Source organism: Gobius niger (genome assembly GCF_951799975.1).
Source record: "Gobius niger genome assembly, chromosome: 18".
Lineage (NCBI taxonomy): Eukaryota > Metazoa > Chordata > Actinopteri > Gobiiformes > Gobiidae > Gobius > Gobius niger.
In genome coordinates this window covers 16,737,543-16,751,875 of record NC_136869.1, presented here as the reverse complement: position 1 = coordinate 16,751,875, position 14,333 = coordinate 16,737,543, and the positions used below count along the sequence as shown (strand labels likewise).

General features: G+C 44.2%; 2 protein-coding genes across 2 annotated transcripts; both read right to left on the bottom strand.

Annotated features, from left to right (window-relative positions):
- Positions 1 to 309: 309 nt before the first annotated feature.
- Positions 310 to 6,570, bottom strand: LOC306977513 (suppressor of tumorigenicity 14 protein homolog). Its single transcript, XM_079575856.1, has 19 exons — positions 6,446 to 6,570; positions 5,776 to 5,953; positions 5,591 to 5,715; positions 4,773 to 4,840; positions 4,500 to 4,693; positions 4,276 to 4,371; positions 3,931 to 4,150; positions 3,726 to 3,868; positions 3,535 to 3,632; positions 3,314 to 3,417; positions 2,850 to 2,983; positions 2,187 to 2,291; positions 1,998 to 2,108; positions 1,813 to 1,926; positions 1,620 to 1,739; positions 1,352 to 1,535; positions 998 to 1,269; positions 791 to 927; positions 310 to 714 (listed from the first exon to the last, which is right to left on the bottom strand). Exons 1-19 carry the CDS (start codon positions 6,515 to 6,517, stop codon positions 547 to 549), a joined length of 2,643 nt encoding a protein of 880 aa, XP_079431982.1. The 5' UTR covers positions 6,518 to 6,570; the 3' UTR covers positions 310 to 546.
- Positions 6,571 to 7,089: 519 nt separating this feature from the next.
- tmprss7 (transmembrane serine protease 7) lies at positions 7,090 to 14,159 on the bottom strand. Its single transcript, XM_079576073.1, has 18 exons — positions 13,909 to 14,159; positions 12,615 to 12,819; positions 12,171 to 12,301; positions 12,033 to 12,100; positions 11,764 to 11,957; positions 11,408 to 11,443; positions 11,115 to 11,343; positions 10,917 to 11,041; positions 10,709 to 10,821; positions 10,518 to 10,624; positions 10,300 to 10,436; positions 10,119 to 10,226; positions 9,949 to 10,056; positions 9,749 to 9,865; positions 9,078 to 9,270; positions 7,905 to 8,173; positions 7,440 to 7,576; positions 7,090 to 7,293 (listed from the first exon to the last, which is right to left on the bottom strand). Exons 1-18 carry the CDS (start codon positions 13,993 to 13,995, stop codon positions 7,117 to 7,119), a joined length of 2,541 nt encoding a protein of 846 aa, XP_079432199.1. The 5' UTR covers positions 13,996 to 14,159; the 3' UTR covers positions 7,090 to 7,116.
- Between the last annotated feature and the right edge of the window lie 174 nt (positions 14,160 to 14,333).

The window sequence follows — 14,333 nt, the reverse complement described above, 5'->3', positions numbered from 1 at the left end:
ACAAACATTTGTTTACAGTACAAAAGTCACATATACAGTACATGGACATGAAGGGTAAAACATCTTTGCCTTAATGGCAAACTTTATACATCAACAACATTTCTGTAACACCATTGCAGTCGATGCTATGGGGCTTTTCTTACTTTATAAAATAGAAAAGCAATAAGCAGATAGCCTTGCTTGTTTTTTTTATTAAAAAAAACAAAAACATTTTTTTTAACAAACAAATAAAAAATATTCATAGTATATATTATAAAAAATATGCACTTCTCATAGAAACACATAATTCTTGGGTGAAATACTGTATAATCATTGTTTTTGCCCAACATGAATAATGTAAATTTGAGGTACAAGATGGATGTCTATGTAAAAAAACAAAACAAAAACTGGCAGACATCTGTCAAGGCCAGTGTTATTATTAAAGTCATTATTTATACTGTTGTTGGAGTCTAGACTTGCAACAGCAGCTGGAGGTGAATAGGTGTTAGATGTCCATTAATCCCTCAGTGTGGAAACAAGCTCCACTTCTGTGTTACCTTTGTAGGGTCACACTTGGCCTTTGGTCTGCTGGTGGATCCAGTCAGAGAATTTAACTACCTGTGTGTAGACCCCAGGCCGGTTCTGCCTGGCACAACCCTCGCCCCAACTTACGATCCCAGCCAGGAACCAGCGGCGGCCCCTCTCCAGGCAGACCAGAGGGCCGCCCGAGTCTCCCTGAGGGGTGAGCACATAGTTACTCGGGTATACAGCATGGTGTAATGTACTGTAGCACAGTAAAGACAACACCCACCTGACAGGCATCCACCCCACCCTGTAAGTTTCCGGCACAAAGCATCCTGGGAGTGACAGCGTCATCATACAGCTTGTTGCACATATTTCTGCTGATAATCCTCACCGAGGCCTCCTGTAACCGAGAAGCCAGTTCACCTGTGACAGCATATTATTTCAAGTTACTTATTACCCAGAATAGTGTTACTATAGGTGTGGTTAGACAGACCATCCTCCATGAGTACGCCCCAGCCTGTCACGTAGCAGCTGGTTCCAGTGGTGAAGGAGTGTGAGGGGGCAGGGATGCACACAGGCTGCACCAGGTCATTGAAGAAGATGGGCACATTGAGCTCCAGCAGTGCGATGTCATAGTCTGACGTGAACTGGTCATACTTTGGGTGAATTAGGATTCTTCGGATTTGTCGGTTGGCTGCCCCACTGATTCCTGTGGTCATCACGCGCATTCCCATGAACGCCCGCCAAGCACGCGAATCAGAGTATCTGTACAAGGGGGCAGGAAGTGAGCATATTTGTGCCTCTGCATTAGAAGATACTGCAGTAGCTGTCGCTACAAGTCACTCACTTGATTGCATCCGAGTCCTGAAAGCAGTGAGCTGCTGAAATAAGCCAGCGGCTACCAACAAGAGTGGCTCCACACACATGGCCATAGCGCTCCATCTGCAGGCTGACCTGCCAAGGCCAGGAACCTGTCCCGGCATCAGACCCTCCCACAATTTTAGTTCGTTTTCTGGGCCTTGTCCCACAGGCTAGACACATATTCACACAAAGAGACGTATAAAATGAGCTTGCTCAACAGACACACTATGGCAATGTCATATTATATCACCTACCACAGCGCAGTTCATCAGATCCATCAAAGCAGTCCTTTACTCCGTCACACTCGGGGTTTACCTTGCTCACGCATTTTCCATTTGCACATTTGTACGAGTTTGAAGAGCAGCCTTTCACATCTACAAGTAAATATGTGATGTCACACAATTCAGTTCTCCACAGATAGGTCAGAATGATGAAATGGCCTCTCACATGCTCTGGTGCAGTTGAGCTCATCGCTTCGGTCTTTGCAGTCAACCACACCGTCGCATAATGACGACTTTGGTAAACACAGCTTGTTTGGGCACACATGGTAGCACTTAGTGGCTGTTAAAAATATATATATTTTAAAACACTGAAAGGACAGGGGGAAATGGATTAGGGTGCTGTTCACTCACCACAGGTTCCCTCTTCACTGCTGTCTGAGCAGCTGCTCTGGCTCGCACACTGACTGCTCTGTGACTTACACTGTCCATTCGGACACTGCACCTCCCCTGGCCTGCAAGAGTCTGTACACATAAACGATAATGAGTTTTACTACGGAATTAATTTTTTGAATTAAGTTTTGAACAAAAGAGGAGACTTACTGCATTTAGCTTCATCCCGTCCGTCTGAGCAGTCTCGAAAACCATCACAGACTTTTCTCAGAGGAATGCAGCGTCCGTCTCCACAACGAAACTGGCGCGGGCAGGCTGCACACATAAGGAGCAAACTGCAACTTAAACTTTTTTATCAAGTATCATTTTAAAACTCCTACTTATTTCAGGTTTTTGGGAACCTTGGCTTGAAAATGTCATATTGTATAACTTCAAATAATGTATATAAAACCGAAAAACTGTAAAAGTAATTCAGCCCTAAATGTTGGACATACAAAATGCCTGGGCTCATCCTCAGCTGGCAGAGAGGAGATGTTTGTAGGTCACGGTAAATGATTGTAGTTGAGGCAATGTGAAAGCTGAAATGATCTAATCAAGTCAGGTGAAACTACAGTACCTGCGCTTTAAAACAAACCTAAATACCACCTCTTGACATCAGCAGGTGAAGCCAAACATTTTGAGCGATAGAGGAGGACACTAAATAATTACTCAAACAAAAAACGAAGGAAGAACGAAAGAAAACTGAAGTACTGGTAGGAGTATCATAATTTAAATCTCATATGGTCAGTCCATTTACATTTAGCTGGTGACAATAACTTAATTTGTATAAACAAATGATCGGGTGCTTTGCTCACATGATACACGTCTACTTACTGCCCTCTGGAGAAAAGGCTCTGTAGATCAAATAAAAACCCGGGTGGGTGATGGATTCGTCAGAGTTAAACTGGATGGACAGTGGAGATGAGAAGACACGCTTTTTACTGCTCTCCGCAATAGGATTACAGAGTCTGCAAAAACACCCAAACCACAGTTAAGAGCACAGAAGGAATGAAGAGTAATAGTTGCAATGGCATACAGCAGGCAGCAGAGGGCTCTAGGTCAGTTAGTTTGTCATCTAGATTTAAAACAATTATATGTATATGCTATAGTATTTTTTTGGAAAACCTTGACAATAGTTAAAATAGAGAGAACTCCTTTTTTTTGCTATTGCAGAACAGTAAAAATGACTGTGTTTTTGAGTGGGCTACTTTGGGAATGACATTGCATAGGCCTATATTGTATTATGTGTGTAATTAAATTGGTCCCAACATCTCAAATACAGGACTTTTACCACTCACTTGACCCCACCGATGTCCAGCCAGTCTTTTTCACAGCCATCTGATGAATCCTGAATGTCAAACTTCACAATAGTTAAGGAGATCAGGTATCCTGGCATTGGGGTCTGAAAACACAAGTACAGCTGTTTGTGCAGGGAATGTGGACAGGCGGAATGACACACAACTTTCACTTAATGGTAGACATGGCCAATTTGTCAAGATTAATCACAAAGCCGACTCACCCGTATCGTCCAGGAGCACTCCATATTTGGAGGATAAAAGGATGGATAGTAAGGAGAGGAAACGGACCCGTTCCAGGAAGATATTGATCCCCCACAACCTACGGAAATGTGTCACATGTCACTTTTCAAGTCCTAAAATACATGATGCAAACATTCATTGTCAGTAGTATTTGCTGTAGCAGTTGTCAAACCTGCTTTTGGTATGGCCTGAAAGTATGCCTTAAAGACCGCACCATCTCTCTGCCTGCTGAAGGAGAAAGTAACCAGCATAACATTTCCAGACGACATCAGCTTCATGACCGGAGACGAGCCAGACACAGGTAGTCCACACCACCTGAAGACAGCAGCAGGATCAGTCGTGGAAATATTTTTTTGATTCATTTGAAGCGTATTTACCTTGCAATGATCTTGTTCTGTAAAGGAAGTAAGAAGTCATAGGCTGAGAGCTTGTGAGCAATGCAGCTGCCTGGTGTAGCTCCTTGAAGGGTCAGAACGACCAGTCGGACCACATGGCCCGATGGTACACGCAGACGCCACTGATAGTACGGCTTCTTGGGGTTGACCAGGCTCAGTGTGCGGTTGTTCCCATATTTGGCATAGAGATCAAAGGACATGGCTAAATACAGAAAGTAATGAATATATAATTTCTTGTGTTTCATGCACAAAGAGCTGTTTATGGGGCAAGTGAACCATTAAAAAGAGCTCAGGGCTGTCAGCTCCAGTGGTTCAGTTCAGTCTCACCTTGGAAACCGAGCTGCCACTTCCCGCCCTGGATGCTGTTTGGATTCTTAAATTTATCAGATTTTTCTTCAGATTCAAAGTCATCAGGGTCCAGACCTAAAATCAGATAAGGCACTTTAACACATGAAACACAAGTAAGGCAGATCTGTGTTGTTGAAGCACTGATGACACTGTATGACACAAGCTTCATGTGAGGCATGTGCCACATTCACAGAGGGCAGTACCCAGCAGGTGAAGCATGTCCAGGTTTTGCTCCATGAAGTAGCGCTGCTCGTTGCGGCTGTGGTGCAGAACTTTGTTGATGCCTGGAAGTCTCCGCTGTAACCTCCCTGGGCTGGACCGGCGGATTGCCATGGAAACATCCTCCGGAGCGGAGAATTTACTCCAGTAGAAAACATTGAGTCCTGCTGCTCCTTCACTGTCACAAAAACAGTGAAAATAGTGCCAGTGTTTTGAATACACAGTATAGAATAATAGAAATCTTCCGACTGCTCTACCTGAAGGCAGTGACTCCAGAGCCCAGGTAGTAAGAGCTCCACGGTGTGGACTCATAGAGTTCAGAAAACTAAAACAAGAGAAGAGAAGTCAGGCACAGGTGCAGTGTGGCATCACTGAGGTGCAGGGAAGGTCTCCTAATGTTAGAAGGACTCTGAGCTCAGAAAAAACCCACTGTCTGAAAGTGTTGAGCTGCACAGAGCACCATTGTGAGGGGAGCTGCTCCTGTACCATGTTGGACATGAGGGTAAGGACTGTTTATCCTGTTCTGCTAATGACCTGATGCAATGACCAGTTAACTCACAGTCAGCACGGACTATGGAGGTTACATTTCAGGATTGTTTGCCAGTAGACCTTGTATGCCCCCTACTGTCCTCACTGTCCTATCTATCCCTGTCAGCCTCTGCCTTAAACCCAGACCCATGCAGCTGCAGTACAGAGCGGCTAACTGTGTGAAAGCCACACAGACAATGTTTTTATTGAAGGTGCTCTTCCTATCACTGCTGGGGCTGGGGTCCAGCCGGGGCGCACAAACACTGAGCTTGTCCTCAGGTCTGAAAGGCTCCTCTCCCTGGGGTCCCAGGACTCACACACACACTGGACCCATCTCTTGTTTCAGCTTTACATTTAACACCACCATTCAGACACAGACACAGGCAGGAGTAAAAAGAGAAATTGATGCAGAGACCGACAGCAGATGGATAGAGTGGTGTCTGAATAACAAGAGTTGATTCCCAAATGCAGAAATAATCTACAGGCCGGGCATGAACGCCAAGCAGGTAAAACATTGAGAGAGCAAACAGAAAAGCGTAGCACTTACGTAATTATTTAAAGCCTGAGCCTGCAGGCGGAACTGTGCAGATGTGGAGTCTACCAGCTCTGGAGAAAAACTGAAGTTTGTGAACTCCACACAGCCACCGAGAAAAAACACTGAGGAGGGAGGAGCTGCAGGAGACACTCCAGTCAGACCAATTCACAAAACAGTCCATGTAAATGAGTACTTACATCTGGAGAAGTGGAGCGTCAGTGCTATGGCTATACTTGAATGAATGAAAAGTGAGAGACCTAAAAGCCATCTCCTCCAAGAGGCACAGACAGGAGCAGCCCCCCCTTCATCCCTCTGCTCCTCTGGCTTTGTGGGGGGGCTCAATGTCTGGGTGGGCTCTTTCAACTTCCCCTCTCCCTAAATTAAAAAAGAACATGACTCAAATATCATTGTGCCGTTATGCCTGGGCACAGGTTCGGGATGTTGGATGTCAAGGGTAATAAAGAACATGCAGCCCAAATGGCAAAGTCAATGAAGTTTATAGCTGAGCAGTGATTTACGGAGTGCAGTGGTGAGCATGCAGGAGCTGAAAGGACCTCCTAAAACATTAAAAGGGCTGGCAGGATTCCCCAGGGGAGCAGACAAAGCGTGGCTGGAGGGGTCTGCTTTCCCACGGCCAGGCTCTGCCATGTCAGCACTCAATCAAGGGTGGCTCACCCTGACGCGAACATTCATGAGAAGTGGGCCCAAATCCCTTAGTGATGGGCTTACAATTATTTACAACCTTGACGTCAGGCAGCATCACTGCTTAGTCTGCCTAAATAACACCATACAGTCACTAAAAGGTGATTGGCTGATGTGCTAGTTTGTCATTGTTATGTGTGCGCTCAAAGAAATGATGCGGTTTACCTGTGCAGCGATGAGCCCATCTTCAGAGACGCAGTAGACTAGACAAGTTTTACTTTTAGGGAGAGTCCTCATAGCACTGTCCCGTGAAGCTCCACAGAAGCGATAGGCAACAAAGCCAGGGCATAGAAAGGATGGAGAGAGGGAGAGAGGAAACCCCCGGTGCCGCTTCCTCTGAGAAAAAAGTGCAGAAACCCGACCTGCGCGGCTCGGATGCGGCGGGCATTCACCGCCTCCCGTTCACCTGGCGGCAGGTGTCACACAGCCCCAGAATGCAGCGCGGCACAATGGGAGCACTATGAGGGGTACAATCCGCACAACCATCCGTGCGACAGATATTGTGGGCAAACTTACTCCTTGTGCATGGAGGGCTATGGCAAGGGGGAACAAAAGAGTGCTTGAGAGAAACGTGTGCAAGGAATTACAGTCGGAACTCAGCCACTGTGCCCTTGGATCAAAGCAAAACAACCTGGATTACCATTACAGCCTGACCCACCACTGTAACAGTAGTGGGCGCACCTTTCCAGGTATAACCAGCGTATCCAACATACTTGTTATTAAAATACCTCTATATGGTTTTCTTACTTTTTATTTTCTTAAAAATATCATGCAACAACAGAGCAGTTTTGACACTGTTTATTTGGTGCTCTATAGCTCTTATAAATTGGTAATGTCTAGGTCTGGCTGTGTTCGCTGATATGGCTGTAGATCCAGGAGGTGAACTTGTTGACCCGGGTGTAGACTCCGGGCAGGTTGGGTCTGCCGCAGCCCAGACCCCAGCTCACAATGCCAATGAGGAACCAGCGACCCCCACCTGGCTCCTGGCACGAAAGAGGACCCCCTGAGTCGCCCTGGAACACACAGTAAAATTAGCCTGGCCTCCACACTACTCTCTTCATCAGAAACAAAATGGCAGGATACTATATAAATATCAAGTTGTCAACCACAATCAAAGATGCACAATGACGTATCCTCACGTCGTGGCATTTGGACTAACCCTGCAGGCATCTTGCTCTCCAGATGGCACTCCTGCACACAGCATTCGAGGAGATGCCAGGCTGTAGCTCTTCTTACAGTCGGTCTGACTCTGGACATACACCTGTGCTTTCAGGAGCACTGTGGGCAGCACCTTGTCTGTAGAAACAAGGAAACACTTAAAATTTAAAACCATAAACATTGTGCAGACAATTAACAGTATCGCGGCTTGGAATTGATTGTATAGAAGTGACAAGTAAATATAAACTCAGCTTTAAGGACATATATAGTTTAATATAAGTAAAACACGATACAAATGCTTTTATTCCTCATCTGAGTTATGTCTCCATCTTTTCAGTTTTTGAACAAACAAAGGCGAAACTACACTTTTGCTTTTAATGTCCATTTTCCAGGAGATAGACCCCTTTGTTTGGGTTTAAACGTCCTGAATATTCATTATTAACATGAGAATATACTGTGAACTCACCGTCCTCTGAGCGGTAGCCCCAGCCGGTCACCCAGCAGGGATGGCTGTCTGTGACCGTGTGGGAGGGAGGGGGCAGGCACACGGGCTGGATGAGAGGACTGAGGCTGGCGGGCCAGGGGTTCTTCAGCTGGAGCAGAGCAATGTCGTAATCAAAAGTGAAGGCATTGTAATACTCGTGTGCCACTATCCTTTGGATCTCCCCCTCATACTTGGCACTGCCCTGGTTCAGCATGCCCAGGTGAGCCCTCCAGAGGCGAGGGTCTGACAGCCTGCGGGTATCAAGTATGTGAGCGGTTAGCAAATAAAAATCTGAGCAAGTTTTATATACAAAAGATATACAAAAAATGAAAATATCACACAGAAGAGGCAGACTGAACAGTAATATTACAAAATAAATAAACATAGTCGGGAAAATCCACTATTACCATGGAGATCCGCCATGTTTGCAGCTGTTACGTACATTTTCCATAGACTAAGATTAGCTAAAAACAGTATAAAAAGTGAAGAAAAAAGCTGTGGAACAACTCCGTTAGCTGCTGAGTCACTAATGGTAAATTACTGCCTCAGCTGTACACACTGCTCACTGTAGTGTCCAAGTGTTTTATGAACAATAATTCCAGTATATATTCCAGTATAAGATAAGATAAGATAATCCTTTATTGATCTCATAATGGAGAAATTCACATGTTACATTGGGCATTCAAAAAGATCACAGGGTATGCAAAATAGACAGGAAGTGTCTATTTTGTGCAAGTAGCTAAATAGTAAAAAAAAGAGGTATCTTATGTACAATAAGTAAAAATGTGTTTATTACTGCTGCTAGCGATATGACATCATGATCCTGAACTCGACAGAAAGGCCAGGTAAATAATGCTCAGTAGTTTAATAATGAATAATAGGTTTCAGACAGTAGAATATGATGATGCCACACTCTCAGATGGAGATATATAATCATATTTAAAAAACTGCAGTTTCTTATTTTACCATTTACTAATTCTACTTCTGATTAAGGTCCGAGACTATGCTACAGCTATGAAAAGTCTGATGCATTTAGTTTCTGGGTATTCATTTTTTAACAACCCCAACATCTTACATATAATGAGACAATGCTGAAAGTCCACAAATGTTGAACTTGAACATTTGTATTACTCTGCTGCTCTATTCCCCACCCACCTGTCTTTCCTGAAGCAGTGAGCAGCTGACACCAGCCAATCAGAGGAGAGCACTGAGGCGCCGCAGTACATGTTCCCAGAGAAGTGCAGGCTGACCTGCCACGGCCACTCGCCCTCCAAGGAGTTGACCCCGCCCACTATGCGCGCAGACGAAGATGGCGCGACTTTCTTTACAGGAGGAGGATTGCCACAACCTGAAAAGCAAATATTCTGAGGGATTACAGGGTTATATGTATGAATTAACTGTTTGGCTCATTTAGGTATCTGTTGCTGCGTTACAAGATCTGACAATGCTATTTATTGCAGTGAGTAACCAAAATAAAAGCTTAACACCTATGATGAAATAAATGTGTCTATCTTATTATATTTATTGGGTGAATGGTGAAGCAGTATGGCTTTAAGTGGGCAATAACACTTTTTGTATACAGTTTATACAGTTCCAAAATATTTGTCTGGGTATGTGTATTTACTGCCTATATAAACGCAGCCTGTTGCTTCTTCATCAAAGTACTCGGAACCTAAAAGACCTCTGTGATAAAACAGCCTCATGTTATTACAGCAGAGTTCCACCAGATTATCACATTAAGATCACACTTCATTGGCTGATAAAAGTTTAACTATAAGGCATGAGAGTGAACATTATAAAGCTCTTTACAAATCCCAGCAACTCACCACAGTCCATCTCATCACTCTGGTCGCTACAGTCAAAAACACCGTCGCATTTTGCATTTTTCTTCATAAAACAGGGCCCACTGCTGCACTGGTAACTTACAGCTGAGCAGGTGGTTTCTGTAATGAATTTAAATAAGCTATAGGTACATACAGTTTGCATTATGCAGGCTTTCACCACACTAAACTGTTTAGACGTCTACCTTGAGTGCAGTTGATCTCATCTATTCCATTAGCGCAGTCTCTCTCTCCATTGCACACGAACAGAGGGTGAAGTGGACTGCTGCCCGCACAGTTTGCTGAGGGTCTAGCTACAATGACAACAACAAAAAAATCATAAATAGAAACTTGTTTGATCTAAATTTAAACTTACAACAGAAGACTTCATCGCTCTCATCCAGGCAGTCGTCCAGACCGTCACAGCGCCTGCTCTTCTCCACACACAGACCCGTGGAGCACAGGAAGTGGCTCTCTGCACAGGCTAATGAGCACATAAGAAACATTATTTAAACTGAAACTCAAAAAAGTGCTCCAATGTTTATGGTTCTTCTTACGTTGGCTGATATTGTAACTGGTGTAGGACGCCTCAAAAGGTTGGACAGAGATACGAGAGCTGCAGCGAAACTCCACCTCAGGACTCGGGTCACTGATGCGAAACACTGTCCTGTGGTCGACATAGGTCCCACAGTAACTAGAGACAGAAATATAGCAGTTTGATAGTTAAAATGTGTTTGGTGCTTCATATATATTTTCGAGAAATAAAGACTCTCACATGAATTCGTTGATTTTCCACCAGCCTTGGTCACAAGCTTTCATGCCCTTTACTTTTAAGACATAGTTCTTGAAATGAAGAGCCACTCCCAAAGCAGAATGTGACGTCTTACAGAAAAATAATGAATTACAAACAATAAAGCCAAAAATTATAATAACATTATCTTGTGAATTGTTGCTGTGGTGTCGAACCTCAAATGTCCAGGTACAGGAGCACCGTGGGGGCAGCAGACTGGGGTAGAAGGGGCTGTGCAGGTCACCAGAGAAGTCAGGATGTGACTGGATCTCAATGTGAGACACACATGCTAAAAATAACACAGCACAGGTTTGTGAATGAACAGACATTATAACTGAATGGGGGCTTGAGCAGTAGAAGGTATGCAAACAAACAGCGTCGTACATTCCTCGCTGATGGCCTCAAAGTCTCCCCTGAAGTTCTTGTTCCCACTTGTCATAGTGAATGACAACAGCATCACATTGGAGGTAGACACCAGGGAGAAAGCATTGGACACTGGCTCACATAACCTGCAGTACACCAGTAACCAACAATAAATGCTTCATGTTGAAAATCCTAAACAAATCCTACAGTGATGCTGACCGCAGGAGAGTGCGCCCCCTCATGGGCAGAAGAGCGTCGTACACCACCAGGCCATCGTTCACACAGTCTGTGGCCTCAATGAGAAAGGAGCTGATGATCAGACGGATCAGAAACCCAGGAGCAGCGGTCAGCTTCACATGGCAACTGACACCACCCCATGACGAGAACACATTCAGAGGGATCGTCATTCCAGGAAAGTTGGCATATAGTTTTTCAATGCACTGTGAACCTGTCAGAGCAGAGAGCGGTTACTGCACAGGCAAGATTTTGTTATGTTTGTGTATGCTATATACCTGCTGCATTTGATGTATAATCAGAGCGTTGGACAGCTGAAAAGATAAATCAATAAGTAATATATGACTTGAGTCTATCACCACTGCCATAAACACAGCACAGAATACACCAGTGTTACAGACACTGGAGGAAAGCTGAGTCTTGTACAGAACGCGGCAAAATTAACTTGAAGTAGTGCCCACTGAATCACTAAGAAGGCAAGGGGAATGGGAGGGAAACTTCTTTATGCAGGGCTCCTATGACACAAGTCACACAAGCGCTTCACTAGAAGGGAAGGGAACAGAGAGGTTGTAACCCCTGGACCCTTGCTTCAACTATTTGCATTTATTTACAGTTTCATGTGTGTCAAAGTCACCATTGATGAGGATGGAGTCTATATCTACTGGCAGGCCCAGCAGATAGCCCACAGATGAGCGGTTCTGCAGACTGGTGTAGACAGAGTCTCTGAAAATGGCTCCAACACAATCCTCACATACGGCAGGCGTCTTCAAACGGGGCACAACGAACACCATCCAGAAGTGCACCAGGACACCACCCTTGTTGTTGTTACTACAGGGATGAGACAAACAGCATTTAAGGAGGCGGATCTATAAGATGACAACTCCAAATGACTATCTGCTGTACCTGAGGTCTGAAATTACAGACTGCTTGTAGAGGTTGGATACTGACGACTGCTTATACACATAACTCACCTGCAACATACCAGCAATTAGCCCAGTCGGCCGCTAAGCATTCACAACCGTGAAATTGATATTGACATACCACATGTTGTATCTTATTCGCCATGAATGCAAACTCATGTGACTCGACCTGGCGGTACTCTGGGATGAACTCCACGTTGGCAACACGAAACATGCCGGCGAAATATGCCCCACTGTTGCTCTCTCTGCGAACTGAAGAAAAACAGACATCACAGGTCATCAATCAGTGGGCTGGGAAAAGTATGATTCAAAACTGGAAAAAAACAGAGATAAAAGAAGTACTTATGCTAATATTTTCATCTTAAAATATATACAATCTAGATGTTCATTCTGGTGTTGGTGCTTTCATGGCAATATGATAAATGATGCTTTTACTAAATTCAATTGGACTAAATGGACGTCTGGGGACCCCTCTACTTAGGCTTGGCTCATGTTCAGGAATACCTGGACTGCCAGTTGCAAATGCCCACTTCTGATTAAAAAAGACAAATGTCAAAATGCTCACATATGAAGACCCAGAGCAGGGACCACATGACGGCGACCACCACAAACACCACGGCTGCGATGATGAGAGCGATGTGCGGGACATTGAGCAGACGCAGACACAGCTGCCTGAACTGACTTGGTTTTCGTCTGCGCCTCCTGTTCCTCCAGTACAACTTCTGCAGGGCGCGGTCCACGGTGGAGATCTCAACGGACACATCTTTGATCTGGAGCATTCGAGACAAACAGGACTGTGTTATACAAAGGGCAATGACATTTACAGAGCATTTCAGCTGAGGCGTTCAAATAGGCACTTTTACATCTGTGGATTGTAATTGAAATGTTGCAAATGGAGCAGAAGTAAATTAACAGGCGCTTTTTATGAGGTTGTTGTATAGTGCAGGGGCCAAAGGGCATCCACTGCCTTTGTGAGGGGGATGAGTTGGATTACTGCAGCCCATCAGAGCATGACCTTGCTGCTGCCACTCTGGTCTTATCACAGTGATTAATCCTGGCCAGCCAGTTAGCGTTACTGTGGGCTGCACACATAAAATAATAATGAAACTCCAAATGTTGAGCATATGACATTCAATAAACGTATCCTCTTTATCTGAAACATCTTATGTCTTGATGTCTGGATACTTGTGACTATCGTTGGCAAAAAGTGTAACAGTCAAATACTGCACTCATTGAGTTACAATCATGTATTATTCACTCACAGTCAGGCCATACTGTGCGGTACGGCACTTATGCATCATAAGGTAATGGGAATGTGTTGAACCATGCAAAACTTGTATTTTCCCCCAATGACAAAGTTACAGTGTGTTCAGAAAGTTTTCAAAAGTCTGAAGCTATTGCTAGTTTACTATGTACCAGCCTGACACCAAAATCACATACATTTGATTCCTTTGGGTAAAAACACTGATTATCCTGAAAAAAAAAAAAAAAAAGTTTTTATTTTTAAGTTTTGAACGAGCGTGAAGAGAAAAGCCACATTTCATAGTGGCACATGTTTATGTTTTCTGGCTCCATAGAACTGCTGATGATCATGTTCATCATATGTAAAAGTTTAGGTCTGTGGAAAATTTCATTTATTTGATTATCATACAAAAATACAACCTAAACAATAAGAAATCTAACAATTTGAAGCATTTCAGCATCAGATTTCAACACAACAATATAGGAATAAATAGAGTGGTGTGAATACTTCCTGAACAGACTTTGTTATTTACTTTCTGTTTTTAAGTAGTATGTGGCGTGCACAGGTTTAAGATAAAAGTCTCATTGTCTCACAGTGGGAGAGCAGTAGTACTCACACTAGCAGTGTCCTGTTGTTGTGCAGCGGTATCCTTTTCTCCACTCGCTGGCTCTTTCTCTTTGTTCTCCTCGTTCTCCGCGCTCATGACACAAACGCCCTCAATCCTTCATCACTGACACCCCACCATCTTGATAACTTGCATGTTTTTTTTCCCTCCTTCCCCCTTTTGCGGTAAAACAGTCTATTAGCTTTGCGAGCGGGGAGCCTCCACACAGCACACTGAGCCGGAGATGAAACAGGTGTGTGAAACTTGATCTTTCAGCACAGGCAGGTTGCAGGGAAAGAGATCCCGGCAGTAGCAGCAACCCTGGTTTTGTCGTATTTCTAATGTTTAATTCATTAAGGTCTAGTGCTCGAGGCCAGTACGTATATCTCTTGGCAAATGTAAAATGGAGAGGCATTTACCAAGCGATGTTGTACAAG

What these genes read in the sequence shown, in the direction of transcription:
- LOC306977513 (XM_079575856.1), bottom strand. Translation starts at nt 6,517, where the DNA reads ATGAGGACTCTCCCTAAAAGTAAAACTTGTCTAGTCTACTGCGTCTCT. An exon ending in AGTGCTCCTGGACGATACGG is followed by an intron (nt 3,418 to 3,534) that starts GTGAGTCGGCTT and finishes TTGTGTTTTCAG; the next exon opens with ACCCCAATGCCAGGATACCT. An exon ending in CAGGACTCGGATGCAATCAA is followed by an intron (nt 1,270 to 1,351) that starts GTGAGTGACTTG and finishes CCCCTTGTACAG; the next exon opens with ATACTCTGATTCGCGTGCTT.
- tmprss7 (XM_079576073.1), bottom strand. Translation starts at nt 13,995, where the DNA reads ATGAGCGCGGAGAACGAGGAGAACAAAGAGAAAGAGCCAGCGAGTGGA. An exon ending in TTATACATCAAATGCAGCAG is followed by an intron (nt 11,344 to 11,407) that starts GTATATAGCATA and finishes CTGCTCTGACAG; the next exon opens with GTTCACAGTGCATTGAAAAA. An exon ending in TGGAAAATCAACGAATTCAT is followed by an intron (nt 10,437 to 10,517) that starts GTGAGAGTCTTT and finishes TTCTGTCTCTAG; the next exon opens with TTACTGTGGGACCTATGTCG.